This window comes from Amblyomma mixtum, chromosome 1 (assembly GCF_055824585.1).
Source record: "Amblyomma mixtum isolate Tamu chromosome 1, ASM5582458v1, whole genome shotgun sequence".
Taxonomy (NCBI): domain Eukaryota; kingdom Metazoa; phylum Arthropoda; class Arachnida; order Ixodida; family Ixodidae; genus Amblyomma; species Amblyomma mixtum.
Genome location: NC_143012.1, coordinates 62,873,242 through 62,888,668, shown reverse-complemented (window position 1 = coordinate 62,888,668; position 15,427 = coordinate 62,873,242). Strand labels below are relative to the sequence as shown.

Genomic DNA, 15,427 nt, shown 5'->3' with positions numbered 1-15,427 from the left:
GATAGTTGGGTTATTCAATAGAAAATTTGTAACTAAGGAGAAGTGGCCATTTATTACATCAAGGCCGCAGCCATCAATACGAATTAAGTGCTAGATACATAACATAAAACTGATGTGCTACTAGCTTTGATACGCTGGCATTTTTTTACTATGCAGGGTATCCGCAGTAATAAATTTTCCCTGTGCCTTACAAATTTTATTGGAGCAAAATACAACTACATATCTTTTTTTTTTTTTGCATAACTTCAGCCACTCGCATGGTTTGACTGACGAGGTACTAAACAAATAAATCATGCAACATGGAATGTGTAAGAGTGAGCATGCATTATTCACAGTTTCACAACACAAACAAATGACATCTTACAGGCACAGCACAAAGGTACAATAATGCAGGCAGCCACAGTTCAGGGAGAATAATTTCTCTACCCCAGGGGTTCTCAAACTGGGTTCCGCGGAACACAGGGGTTCCGCGGGCTGTCTTCTTGTGTTCCGCGAGAACCCTCACCGGCCCTGACCCGGCAGCTGATATGAGACTGGCTCTGAGTGCTACTGAGCCACGCTTTGACTTGCTCTTAAACGGGAAGCAGTACCACCCATCACATTAGTATTTGTATTAATCTGTGCAATAAACATTTAACCTTTGCAACTCTCTCTTTGCAAAAATGCACTCGACAACATTGCTGGTAAGTGAAAGCAGGGGGGGGGGGGGGGGGGGGGGTTCCCTGGAACTTATTGAAGGCTTTTGGGGTTCCTCCAAGCAAAAAAGTTTGAGAACCCCTGCTCTACCCTGTAGTCTGCTGGACACTTTCGAGGAAAACAAAAAATGCAGACCTAATATTTCGGAGTGAAGCAGATATATTAGGCAGATATAGTAGCACATATATTAGCAGATATATATTAAGCAATGACATGGTCATGCTTGTGAGGATCATATCTCAGTAAGAATGCAACTAACAGCTTCTATAAGGATAATAACAGACATTCCCACTTAAACTGCAGTTAAACCTGGATATAACAAAATCAAGAGAAGCCCACAATTTTTAGTTACAGCCAGTTTCCAAATGAAAACTCGAAAGGACTGTGCAGAATGGAACCAAAACAAAAAATAAATGTGGATGAAATATCCAGCAGACTTTCACGGTAACCCCCCCCCCCCCCCCTTGACCTCTGACGCTACATGTGGAGTGGTAAGAATGGGGGGAGTTGGAAGCACCTGACTGTTTTCATCTACAAAAAAATAAAAACAAAAAAATAAACTCTCAGGACATTGGCATGTGTGCAACACGAGTGTTAGCTGTGGTGTGAAAGGAAATAATTTTTCAAAAAGTACACTGCAAAGCTACTGGTCCGGCAGCGTCTTGGTGTGCTGCGCGAGTCATTGCAGCAGCAACTCTCTCGAAAACATACACTCCAGCACAACAGCACTTGGCCCACTGCCAAGGTGCTCTTTGTAGCAGGTGATCTGCACTGCAGACAGCGCCAAAAGTGAAACAAATTTGAGGAACAAGATAAGAAGAGCTAACACTCTATAAAAAACAAGGAACGCATTCAGCAGGAGAGGGGGTTAAAACATCCACTTTTGAAACAAAAACACAATGCGACATCAAATAGGGACATGCACCACAACTCAAACCAGCAGCACTAACCACCACCGGCAAGCCAGTACTACTACCAGCATTTCCTCGCTTTTCTGTTGCCTTGCAGACGAGCAGACACACAACAACAGGCCAGGAGGATTCACCACACAACGAGCGCAGCTGCAAGTTCGTCAGCAGCTGACACAAGGGAGCAAAGCGCTTGCTCTTGCTACCAGGCAGGGCATGCCGCAATGCCTACACGACACGGCATGCGTGTACGACGGGGGTTTCCACCAGAGAGGCGCCCCACCACTCACTTTGGCGTCGGGAACGACGGTCTTCGGGCGCAAGCCTCTCACTTCCGCAACCTCGGCGGCGCCTGCCTTTTCGTGCGGCAGTGCCGCCGTCATTTCCAATGCTTTGCTTCGCAGCTGCACGACATCGTTGGAACCACTCTCTCAAGACTGCGAGCCAACTTAGACCCTGGTGCATCATTTTTACACCTGACCAATAAAAAACACTTGCAGCGCATAGCACTACAGGATAGAATACACTGGTACGAACCCAAGCAGCACATGTAACCGGCCCAATATTGGAAACATGTTAAGGCTAAAGCCATTAATGCCTCATCGTTGTCGACAGAAGGTTGTCAGCAGAGGTGTCACGCTTTTCGGTTGGTCTAAATGGTTGTTACGTAGGAGTGCGCGGATACGAAGTAGTGTGGTCCTCCACGGATGCCCGACGCCCCCTTTTGGAGCACCCGACAACTAATAAAATAGTTGACGTCCGTTCCGACAGGGGGCGTAAGGCGTCCGTGGGTGACCACATTACATACCTCCTTACTGCAAACAGAGCCATGGATGCAACCAAACTCATCGAAGCAGAGAGAGAGAGTCATGCTAAAGAAGCAATCAAAGTCGGCAGTCAAAGTGTTTAGTTGTAACGCGTAGTCAAAGTATGCAGTTGTAATGTGTAGTCAAAGTGTGTTGTTAGAACAGGCAGTGGTAGCCGCACAGGTTAATACCCCTTTACCTTGGAACCAGTGTGCACCGGATGCACCGAATCTCCCCGCACGACCACCTCAGAGGGGATTACATGCCCTTTCTGGGAGAGGGTCGGGACAGTCGTGCTGGGGACGGGGACGGGGCTGTGAGTGTGTGTTGTCAGTGTGTGTTGTGTTGTTGACTTGCCACCTTTTCTCCTCCATGGAATAAATAGTGGTTGTGTTGCAGAAAAAGAATGTGCGTAACGGCGAGTGATTAAAGACGCCGATCGGATCACTCCATTACTACATGTGTAGTCAAATAAAGCACTAGTACAGCACAGTCTCCCAGTCAATGCCAAACAGTGCGCCAGGAAAGGCTTTCGCCTTGCAGCACTATAGAGAGCCAAAGTGCCCCTGAATTTTTGGCTATGGGCAGCCCTATAAGGGACCAGTGTGAAACCATCCATTTCCAATAATGGGCCAGTTTACCTGTGCTGCTTGGAAAAATTCTCCTGCAAACAGTTCTTTCACCGAAAAGTGACTCTTTGAAACCAGCCAGTGGTTGAGTCATTGTTATACAGGTTAGCGCTGGATAACTACATGAATCTGAACACAGCCAAGTGTCAACATATGGCATGCGCATAAATTATGTCACACCTGTTAACAAAGCACCCAGTTTACCACCTTGAAGAATGATCGCGCAGTGGTCGTGAATGATCACCTTGATGATCTACCTCCTAGTACCACCATTTCGCATAGGAAGACTAGATAGCTGCATTGAATGACCTGGACAGAAAAAGTGCTTTGGATGCTTTCCACTGCCTTTGAAAATAAATTAAGTGAAAATAAAAATCTAAAGTGACTCACCCCAAGTGGTGGCACGAGTGATCCAAAAGGCCTGCGCACCACTTTGGAATCCTTGTTATCCAGGACAACGCAGTAGTAGTCCTTGTCAACTTGTTCCAGCTGGTAACCTGGCAACGTGAGCTGCTTGAATTCCTGTTCAGGGCACAGAATGACACGCAATCGGCAAAAGATAACGGATCCAGTTCATATCACAGTACAGATATCACAGACATAGATATCTTGCAGTATTTTCATGCAAGACTCTTCTACACCTTGATTCCTCAATGCCTGCATGACTGCTGAGGTTTCCACTGAGTCAAACGCACACTAACTGCTTCATTTTTAGCACTGACCTGTAGGAACTTGCCAAAGCTCAGCTCGTGTCCGAACACGAACTGCAATGGCACCTGCTGCACCTGGCAACCGGGGGCACCCGTGGTGGCATGCAGGCGCGTGGTGGTCCGTGCCTGTGCAGTGCTGCGGACGTGCTCCGCGACCATGTGCAACGTCTCCGCTGTCAGCGGGAAGCTGTTGAGGGCCGCCGAGGCCATCTCGTCCCTCAACATCCACTTGAGCTGCACAGAGGGCGGCAAAGAGAAAAAATAAATGCAACTGTCAGCTCTTATGCTCAAGTTAACCACAATTCGAGCCCTATATCTAAGGTAAGCTAATCAAACCCATTAAGCTTCATACCAAGCGTTTCACTAAACCCTTTCAGCTCATTTTGACAAGCATGGACTGCTTGATAACCCAAGCTACCTTCAAAAATTTCCATTATGAGAAAAAGTTTAATTATGTAATTCCAACAAGTAAAAAAGCCAAATTAAAACCCTGGAACCATTAATATTGTGTTTCAAAAACTGGATGCCAACCATGATTCTAAGACAGCCAACTTAAGAACACGCTATACTATGAGGGCTGTCCGATAAGTATGGTAAAAAGAGAACAGATGGTGCCATAATGCACTTTTTTCTCTCACGTGATATGCAAGGAGTGGTCTTCATACAACATCAAACCTCATTTCTATCGACACTAACCATCAGTAAGTTTCTGGCAACCGTTTGAAATGCGCACTGCAGCGATTCCCGTGAAAATGAAAAAAGATAAATTTCGTGCAGTGATTCCAATCTTTTTATTTTAAACGCTAGACAGCTGCTTAAATTAAAGCAGAGTTGAACTAAGTTCATGTTGTGTCCCCTTATTGCTTTTGTGTGTGTAACGACCACCCGCATCCTCCTCCTAACGACCACTCGCATCCTCCTCCTAACGACCACTCAATCCTCCTCCTAACGACCACTTGCCCCTCGTCGCACGCTGTCGCCAGATGCCCCCCCATGGTGCGCCCCCGCACCCTCCTCCTGTTTTGGGAAGCCACTCCCTCCCGTGGACGCTTCTCCGCTCCCTCCTTTCTTCGGGCGGCCAGTTCGGCTCCTGCCTCGGTCGACGCTGGTCGCACCCTCATCGGCTTTAAATAAACGAAGTCTTAAAGTACCGTGTGCGTCTTTCGCTGCATTCAACACAGCGACCGGACACGACAGTTCATGGAAACTCTGTACCATGAAAACTATTTTCTACTAAATTAATAATTTAAACATGGCTCAATTTTAACTCAGATGAGACCTGGACGTTGTGGGGACGCCTTCGTCCCCTGCGTTCACTTTCCCGCATTGCACACCCCACTGTTGTTAGCTCCTCCGAAACGCGCTCTTCTGTTTTGGTTACTTTAACTAACAGGGGAGGGCGCTCGCGTCGTAGCGACACCAGCGCCACGGATGGCGTTTGCTGCGCGCGCGCGGGGGATAGCTGGCCCTCTTCTCCCCGGGACAGGATAGCGTGTGGACGTTCACGCGCAAAGCTCCGCTCTTGGCCGCGGGCGTCCTCGTGTGGAAACGTCTTCCCCTCAGCTCGTTCCGTCGGGCCTCGGAGTTTATCCCTCTGCCCTACTGTGGGCGGACGTTCGCTCGTAGCCGTGCTGGTGAGTCGGACATCCTAGATTCCTCAGTGTATTTTGTTGCTAGCTGGCGTTATTGTTGCTATAGCAATAAATGCCTTGTTTGTGTCAGCCATTGTGTCGTTCCTTTGTTCCCGTAGAGCACGGCCCGCCGTGATCGGCGTGCACTCGGTAGCGCTCGCGATCACGGGGTGGGGTAAGCGCGGTTTTGAACTGTGTCAGCCGCGCTTAAAAGGGGAATACGTGTTTATCTCCCCGATTTCAACCCCACATCTGGCGCCCAACGTGGGGCCTGCTCTTGGAACATTGGACGACTGTCTGTTCGGTTCGAGGAACGCTCTTTGTCCGGACTTGACAAGTGCTAGACCTAGAGTGAATTTTGATCGCTAGGACCTGCGGCATGCTTTCTTGAGTGCGAGGTGTATTGCGCTGCAGCATGTTTGAACTTTTCGACATGCTCAGCATGTTTTTTTTTGTGAAGTTTTCTTCCTGGAGTTTCTTCAAGAACCACTTGGTCCGCATCGAGGGAGCGCGAGGCCTAGCGCCCGCGGAGTTGCCGAGCCCGAAGCGAGTGAGTACGGAAGCCGCGTGGGTGGTCCGAGTTTTCTGTATATATTTTCTCGCTGTCTCTTTTTCGACTCTGGGAGTCGCGGCTCTGGGAGCCGGGTGGCCTGGGGCCACGGGTGCCGTAACGAGCTCGCTGGTATTGCAGCTCGGCACCGGGCGTTCCGACACCGTCCGATACGGTGGGCGCCGATCACTCAGCAGCTGCTTCGTGCAGTGAGCGGGGAGGACCACCCCACAACGCTGATGTCTCCTCGCGGCTGCGCGCACGAAACCCGTTTCGGGTCTTTCTTTTGTTGGGGGTCATCGACCGCCACTATGGTAGTGAGGCCTAAGGCTATTCATAGCTGCCTGCGCCATGTCAAAAGTGACACGACCACCGGACCGTGGTGTTGAGAGGGGGCGCACTTTGCTGGCCGCCTGTTTTTTTTTAACCTCGCATGAACCGAGCATTCTCGTTCAACTCAAGAAAGGGCTTTGTTCACTCGAACTTTGCATTGCACAGCCGCCCGACACGTTTTGCTAGCGAGTTGAGCATTGAGCCACGTGGCCCTTGTGTACGCCGTTTCCCCTCCCGTGACCTACGTTAAAGGCATGCGGAGTGTGTTTTGGCAATCTTTCAGATCCAGCGGAGCCACTGCGGCTTGCTGTCCTGTGCACATCGTCTCGCTGCCGCCTGCTGCGACGGAGCGGCCTGTATCCTGTTCGCCGCATCCATCCGGGGCAGCCGTGGCGAGACCAGACAGCAGCCACCTCCGGCTGCTGCTGCCCTGGCGACTACTGCGGAATCTTGGCCTGCAGTGGTCAACCGGCCCTCCTCTTCGCGGGCCTGCGGGCACATAGCCCGCGGGCCATGCGAGTCGTCCCAGTGGAGACCTTCACGCCGCCTTCGGAATACCGCGGAAGACTGCGTGCACCCTGTCGGCGTGACCTCCGCTGCACGACCTGCCTCAAGTGCATGAAGACCAGGAGACTCCTCCATAGCATGTAACTTGCAGGCGCGTGGGTCTATTTAAGGTTGGGGGGATGTGGGGACGCCTTCGTCCCCTGCGTTCACTTTCCCGCATTGCACACCCCACTGTTGTTAGCTCCTCCGAAACGCGCTCTTCTGTTTTGGTTACTTTAACTAACAGGGGAGGGCGCTCGCGTCGTAGCGACACCAGCGCCACGGATGGCGTTTGCTGCGCGCGCGCGGGGGATAGCTGGCCCTCTTCTCCCCGGGACAGGATAGCGTGTGGACGTTCACACGCAAAGCTCCGCTCTTGGCCGCGGGCGTCCTCGTGTGGAAACGTCTTCCCCTCAGCTCGTTCCGTCGGGCCTCGGAGTTTATCCCTCTGCCCTACCGTGGGCGGACGTTCGCTCGTAGCCGTGCTGGTGAGTCGGACATCCTAGATTCCTCAGTGTATTTTGTTGCTAGCTGGCGTTATTGTTGCTATAGCAATAAATGCCTTGTTTGTGTCAGCCAGTGTGTCGTTCCTTTGTTCCCGTAGAGCAAGGCCCGCCGTGGTCGGCGTGCGCTCAGTAGCGTACGCGACCACGGGGTGGGGTCAGCGCGGTTTTGAACTGAGTCAGCCGCGCTTAAACGGGGAATACGCGTTTATCCCCCCCATTTCAACCCCACAACGTCCAGTAGAGGTCACCTCACCAGAAATGCTACCAGAAATCCATGGTATTGTTATGGAAGACTACCGAGAGAGAGTGCATGAGATAGCTGAGATGGTAGGCATCTTATTAGAGTACACAATATTCTTCATGAAAAATTAGATGAAGAAGCATACTCATGATGGGTGCAGAGATTGGCAAAGCCGACCAAAAGCGCATGAGGACACCTTTTTAAATAGTGTTTATCGATGCTTGCTTGTAATCTACATTAATTCTGGCATCAATTTATGAAAGTAGAAGAGATCTGGATGCATCATTACACACCAGAGTCTGAACAGCAGTCAGAGCAGTGGATAGGGCCTGGTGAAAGTGCTTCAAAAAAGTACCGACGATTACGTTACTTCCTAATGCGAAATTTGAGCGCAGCAAATAAGCTGTTTCACCTTTTCGATAGATTGAGGCAAAGAAATGTGAGTGCGGTAGGGGCGAAGTAGGCAGCTACTACCAGCAAGCTGTTGGGCAACTTTGCGGCGCACAGTTCGCCAACTTCATGTGACGTGCCAAACATTTCGACTGGTATTGCAGAGAGACCTGTGCGCAAGTAGATAGCGACCCCGCCGCTCTGTTGTGGTCTCTGCGAGCACCACAGCAGTATAGGAAATCTATGATTTCGAGAGGCTCTTCGGGATCCATCCAGGTTTCAGCAAAGCAAAGTACACAGGAATGGCGCAGAATGTGATCGTGGTGTACGTCCTTGGCATGTGCGGCAAGGGAGCGTACGTTAAGAATGTGGTTGTGAATGATGAATCAAGTGCTGCCAGCGAATGACGCGTCCATTGGCTGTCTGCGTGTGTTACTGATGTGTGGTTAACATAAGCTTCGCCTGTAAGAGTGGAACGCGACAGCGTCTTGCAACGCTGCCAGGGAGTCCACAGAACGCCATCGCCAATTCGGCTGTACGCCTTGCTGGACAGTAAATTTATTTTTTGAGGAAAGGAAATGTATCTCTCTCGCATATCTGGGTGGACACCTGCACCTCGCCGTAAGGGAAAGGGGGAAGATGGGAGTGAACGAAGACGCCATATTAGCTAGACGCGCCTTTGTTCATTCCAAACCATTCAGTTGGCATTACGGAGTGGCTAGCGTGCTCGTATCGCACTCCGGAGACCCTGGTTTGATTCCCCAACTCGACCAATTTCGTTCTCGGTTTTATTGATTTATGCGGTCTAACTAGAAAGGTTAATTAGGCTATTTCATATTTATATTATTGTATTTCTATCCATCGTGTTCTGTCATTAACCTGTCAATTGTTGGAACTGTCTAGGATGTTCGACACAACGTATATGAAACGAGCAACGTCTTACTGAGTGGGAAAGTGCGTGGTGGTGGAGGGAACGCGGCTTCGTACTTATCTGTTTTTTTCAGCAGCGTCTCCTTCCGCGGGCGCTGTTGTCGCTGCGGCACGCGTCTTTCTTTTCTTTTCTTTTCTTCTGACCTCTTCATTCTCCTCTATATTAATTAGGCTAATTGATTAATTAAGCAATTAACTAAACCCAGTCCAACTTAGTTGCAGCATCACTATACGATCCCTTTGATTGGTTGCATGGTTACTAGCCAAAGTACAATTGGCCCCATTTGAAATTCGCGCACTGTGACGTCACGAGCATTTCGACAAATTGAAAAGCGTGACATTGGGGGCGGAGCTGGTTACGAGGCCGACGAAGACGCGAAACCCAGGAACGGACGCCAAAGAACTGCGCTCTAAAATGCAAAGACTATTTCGTCAGCCAGAGATGATGACCACTGTCTTCTGAACTCGAAATAGAAATTTCTACCACCCACTTAAAAAATGGCAGAACAATGATAGGACCATATTATGCGACACTTCAGGATTGACTGAAAGAAGAATTGCATGATAAACGACCAAATTTCTCAGCGAAGAGTTTTCTTTTTTTGATGAAATGGCAAGGGAATGTTCTTAGTTTCTCAATTCATGCACTTGCTATGTCTTCACCATCAGAATACTTTCTGAGCTCAGGCTCACTTCTACTTCCCAAAGCTATTTCTTCCGCGTCCTGCCCATGATTCACGCCAGAGTAGAACACAGTCCCTGCTGACCTTTTCAATGCACCTGCTGATCACTTCATTCTGGAACTCGGGCAAGTGGTGGAGTGGATCCCGGGGAACCTCCAGCTGATAGCTGAGGAAGAAAAGGGGAAAACAGAAGATGATGAGAAAGACAGACACTCTGGGCCATAGCTTGCTAACTTTCATCAACCCTTTTTACCTGAATTCAATGCGACCACGATTGTAACACAAGGGTAGACCTAGCAAGACTGAAACAGGGAAAGCTGCCGAAAACGGCGGCGACCAAGTGCCCACAAAGTTTAGAATCTCACTTTGGCCAATCTGATGCCGCACACACTAAACACAGGCTGATAAAATGCCGGCATGCGGCAAATCATTACTACTGCAAAGTGACAGTCATGTAGCAGCGAGAACGCTGCCACAATTGTGACATAACAGTTGAGTTTGTATTGCATGGATTTCTATAGCATTATGGACAGGACTGGCTTATGAAAGCGTAGCAGCCAGGAAAACGCAGCAACTGGGATTGTAACAGTGGGGTTCTATATTCCGTCTCAGTAGCTCCTTGCAGCCCTACCAAAGCTGTAATGAGTATAGAAGCAACGTTCTGACGCTGCAAAATATAGTGCCAGTACAAAATGGACATATGGCCATTAGAAATAGCGAGCTTTAAAGTGCTCGTGCGTCGAACACTAGTTCAAAAGAAGTCTTAACATCTTAACGCCTGGGTCTACACCACTTGCCCAGCCACGGTCCAGCGAGGCAGCATGCACAAGTTATCGGGACAGCCGTGTCGTGATCCTCTGGTCGTCGGATTATCGCAGTGCCCAGTGAATAAATTGCGTCTATTTTACTTGCCTCCCTCTTGTGTTAGTGCACTTTAGGTGGAATATTTCTTTAGTATTGTAATATCTCTCAAGTATTACTATGCACGAGTTGCATTGTATTGTAAATCACTTTGTATGTGCTCGTATGAGTTACTGTGAAATCCTCTGTGTCGTCTCTTTGCTGCAAACAACAATCAGAATACTGTATAAGCCAATGTTGAGTGGCCAACACAACTTAAAAGTTTGGAGAAACCTCCATATTTCAACATCATCATCCCAAGACAATGAGTAAACATAAGCTTGCGCCACTTGCATAAAAGCCACACATATGAATCAATTGAGGGGGGACGAGGGTCTTAAAACTGCCCTTTTTATTTATGGCTCGAATCTCATAAAATTTTGCACACAGATGCGTTTTTCTCTTCTGATTTCAAAAATGTAGTCATAATTGAGCTGGTGGTCTTAGATCAAAAGCTATATTGAATTCTAGAGTGTAATAAGGCAATTTCTTACGCAGCCTTAATGAACTTTCTCATTGCATTTTGTTGCTTTTAATTACATGCATTGATAGCCAGAGAATTCCATATCCGATGACATTCTTCGTTTTTTTGTTTAGGCCATATATAAATAGCAATTTACAATTAGCTTAACGAGTTGCAGTGTAAAATACTGCAACCTTTTACTCTCAACATAGTATAACAGAATGACATGCTTTTAGAGAAAAACAAGGAATGTCATCGGGCATGGTAACTCTCTGGCTATCAATTCATGTAAATAAAAGCAACAAAATGCAATGAGAAAGTTCATTAAAGCTGTGTAAGAAATTACCTAATCACATTCTAGACTTTATAAGATCTAAGACCACCAGCTCAATTATGATTACATATTTGGAATCGGCAGAGAAAAATACATCTGCGTGCAAAATTTCATGAGATTCAAGCCATGAATAAAAAAGTTAGTTTTAAGACCCTTGTCCCCCCTTAAAATGTTTTGCCAATGACAGAAACAGCATATCTATTGCAACAAACTGGCACAAACACAAAGACCTGCAAAAGATGTTAGAGAAGACGGAGGATGGTTCTCAACTCACCCAATAGAGGCGACACTCTCCGCCTCATCGTCTTGATGCTGCCGTTCCGAATCGAACATGATGGACGATGACGACAAGCGTGCATCGCCAGGCGCCAGTTTCTCAACATCGGGAGGCAACGTCAGGCACAGGAAATCCAGGCGGATCTTGATGTTCTCAAGGTCCAGTGTCGGTTGAGAATCGTCAAGGCAGTTGATCACTTCACCTGGAAATGCGCATGGAAGAGATCAAACCAGTGAAGCATAAAAAAAAATGAAGAAACAAAACCAAGGAGAAAACATGATGCCTGTATACAGGTAAGGAAACGTACCCGAAATCTGTCAAGAAAGCAATGCCAAAGCACATCCAAGTCAAATATGCCAAAATGTGCTGCTTGCATTCGCGACACGCTAGAATCCCACTCTTATGTTCCATGGTGCTGTGTTTCCCAGCTGCCAGGCTTTGATGGGCCACTCCCACTCTACCTACTACAGAAACCCATGCAATATAAACTTGACTGTTGCACCACAACTATGACAGTGTTCTGGTGCGCTACATCGTGAATTTCGCCTCACGATGGTACTTTACAACGCACCCATATTTTGGTCAAATATTTAGGGAAATCCCCACGGGTGGAGTAAATCTGTAATAAGGGAGTAATTACTCATTGGCATCCACCCAAGCGCAGCCAAACGGCTACAAAGGAAAGCTATACAGCTTTCTCAGAAACTTCGCAGTTAAAGAAAAATTCATACTGGTCCGGGGTTCGAACCCGGGACCACCGCTTCACCGGAGCAGTCACTCTACCAACTGAGCTAACCGGGACAGCAAGCTTATGATAGGGCGAGAGCGAATTGATCAATAACTTATGGTAGGGCGCTTGGGTGGATTATTACAGATTTACAGTCTAGCCCGTTTATAACGAAGCCACTTATAGCGAAATAGCGGTTATAACGAAGGGATTTCAATTTCCCATTCCCATTTTTGCATTCTCAATACATTTTGGGTCCGGCTTTAACGAAGTAAATAAGAGCGCGTCAGCGGATATAACGAAGAGATTTAATACCAACCGAAAAATAATCTGCCAATAAACACATTTTTGCGTCCTTGAGGCGATTTTTTCCGCGAAAATAAGAGCAAAATTCGGCTGACGGCGTCCTTTCGTGGCGTCGTCTGCTCTCCTGCGGAGCGAAAGGTTTCTTCACTGCATCGCATGGCACGCCGGTCTCGTGTTGCGCCGTCCTTGAACGGCGTCACGGCGTAGAGCGGTAGAGCACGCCGCGCAGGGGAAAAATGTAAACAAGAACAGAGACGATTTTTTTTTTCGATGACGTCGCAGAGAGCGGCCGTCTTTGCCAATCTTGGTTCTCTATTTCTCCCAGGCAGTCGGCGCCACGGCTGGACTGCAGTCTGCAGGAGGTGTGGCAGCGCGCGCTTTGTTTTATGTCGGTGCCGCGGTGCGCAAGGCAGGGAGAAAGCGCGGCAGCATTGTGCATGTTGGAAGCGTGGCTCATTTTTATCGTTATTGCGTTATCGCGGAGTTCGACCAGATCTTTCGTTCGCAGTTGGATGGTATGGAAGCCGCAATCCTGAAGTCCGCACTCGCGAAACGTGTTCAGGGGACGCTGGACGACTTCTTTCAGCGGCAATACATCGGTATGCCGATGTTTGCATTTTTTTTCGTAGTCCACATATAACGAAATAGCGGATATAGCGAAGTGATTTCCGATTCCCGCCGACTTCGTTATAACCGGGCTAGACTGTATTAGAGATTTACTCCACCTTGGGGGATTTCCCTAAACATTTGACTAACAGTTTTCCCACTTCGAGTTATTGATCAATTCACTCTCGCCCTACCATAAGCTTGCCGTCCCGGTAAGCTCAATTGGTGGAGCGACTGCTCCGGTGAAGCGGTGGTCCCGAGTTCATACCCCGGACCAGGACGAATTTTTCTTTAACTACGAAGTTTCTGAGAAGGCTGTATAGCTTTCCTTTGTAGCCGTATGGCTGCGCTTGGGTGGATGCCAATGAGTAATTACTCCCTTATTACCCATATTTTGATAGCCTACACCAAGCACGCAGGGAACGCATGCATATGGGTGGTGTTTGTTTTGTTTGTTTCATGGGGTTTTAACATCCCAAAGCGACTCAGTCTATGAGGGACGCCGTAGCGGAGGGCTCCAGATAATTTTGACCACCTGGGGTTTTTTTTTAACCTGCACTGACATCGCTGAACAGAGGCAGCTCTGGGTTTCAGCTTCAGTAGCGCGCCCATCGACTTGCTACTGGAGACGGAGCACCGTTTTTGCAGTACTCCTCTCCTTCACTGCAACGTTCTCACCTACTCTCCCTGTATCATCCTCCTCCGCGTTCCTCCATACCATCCTCTTCAGCTTTCCTCCTTATGCTTTAGCCATACCTTCCTCCTCTACTTTCCTCCTTACACTATTTGCTATCGCTATACTTTCCTCCTCTGAGATGCTCCTCCTTTGCTCTCTTTTATCCTCTGCTCTGCTAGTTTGCTCTTCTGGTTACGACGCTCAACTGCTCAACCAACTGCTCAACTCACGAATGCGTGCTTAAGGGGGGATACTACCCTAAACAGTGAATTTTTGAACCACTAGCTGATTTCATTAAAACTTGTGGGGCTAGTTTATATTACTGCTGGGACCACCTCTACCAAATTTAATTAATCTAGAATAAGTATGAAGCACGTTACGCAACCTTATGCCAAGGATGACTATGCTTGCTTAGGAAAACTATTGTTTGAAAAATAAAGGTAATTTTTCCAATTTTTTGTGTTATGTGGCATTGGGAATGTCCAGAACACACAGCTGTGGAATTATTTTGCTCAGTTTTCCTAATTTCAAAAGAATGATACCATATAAAGAATGACATTGGATTTTCATTTTGCATAAACGTTTTTAAAGTGATTTTTTAGTGTGAAAAAGGGGAAAAAAAATAGACAAACTGAGCGCACAGTTGTGTTCCTCATAAAATTTCGCTGCAGAAAACCTCCTACAATACCAATATTATTAAGTAATATTGGAATGATAGTCTTTCTAAGCTGACAGTTGACTGAAGAAACAGGAGATGGGAAAAATAGACTCACATGATTGAAAATCATCCCATTTTATTTTAAGCACTACAATGTTCAAGACAAGCCCCCCACTGAATAATAAAATTTGGCAGAGGTGGTCCCAGCAGTGATATTCTCAAGTTCCAATGAAATCGAGCAAGCGGTTCAAAGTTCACTTTTTAGGGTAGTGTCCCCCCTTAAGGGGGGATGAGGGGATCAAAGGCAACTTTTCTATTTTTCGACTTAGAGTGATGAAATTTGGCAGACTGGCTTAAATCAGCATCAAACAATCAGATGTAATGTTTCACAACAACAGCTTCAGTAGGTTCCCTTTTATCATTGCTTATATGATGTCCCCATGTTGCTTGCTTGTGGAAAGCCTAGCATGACAAAAAAACAGCCTACAGGTCTGTAAATGCTTGTAATATTTACTAAGAAGTGTGGTGTAAGTCAAGACTCCCTCAATTCTTTTTTTAAATTTCACTGCTCTTTTTTTTAAAGGACACAATATGCACCTTTTATCATTAGGGTGTATCATGCTCTAATTACCATGTAATAAAAACATGCGAGCCTAAATGGTAAATCTGAGACTGTCTTGACGCAGACCACATTTCAGTGATCACAACAAAACAAACAGGGTAAAAATCCATGCACCCATTGCTGTGCTATGCTTTCCACGAACAAGGTATTAAGCTCAAAACAAACTTTCAAGAAGACAAGCCTGGAAGTTCTAAGCTAGCACACACTGTCTATGTGTAGATGCCGACAAATATATTTATTTGGAGCGCTTAAAGTTTATTTTTTGGGTGAAATATTTCAGTACAACATAGAAATAGTGT

General features: G+C 47.3%; 1 protein-coding gene across 3 annotated transcripts in view; it reads right to left on the bottom strand.

Annotated features, from left to right (window-relative positions):
• Positions 1-15,427, bottom strand: part of LOC149366489 (KICSTOR complex protein SZT2-like) — a 197,033-nt gene that overhangs the window by 67,316 nt on the left and 114,290 nt on the right. For 2 of the 3 annotated variants that reach the window (XM_089551003.1, XM_089550996.1), the window contains 5 exons: positions 11,531-11,735; positions 9,644-9,725; positions 3,762-3,983; positions 3,430-3,561; positions 1,895-2,008 (listed from right to left, as the gene is read on the bottom strand). In XM_089551003.1, coding sequence (XP_089407129.1) covers positions 1,895-2,008; positions 3,430-3,561; positions 3,762-3,983; positions 9,644-9,725; positions 11,531-11,735 — 755 coding nt within the window. The remainder of the gene's footprint in view (positions 1-1,894; positions 2,009-3,429; positions 3,562-3,761; positions 3,984-9,643; positions 9,726-11,530; positions 11,736-15,427) is intronic. The other variant, XM_089551010.1, reaches the window with a different exon arrangement.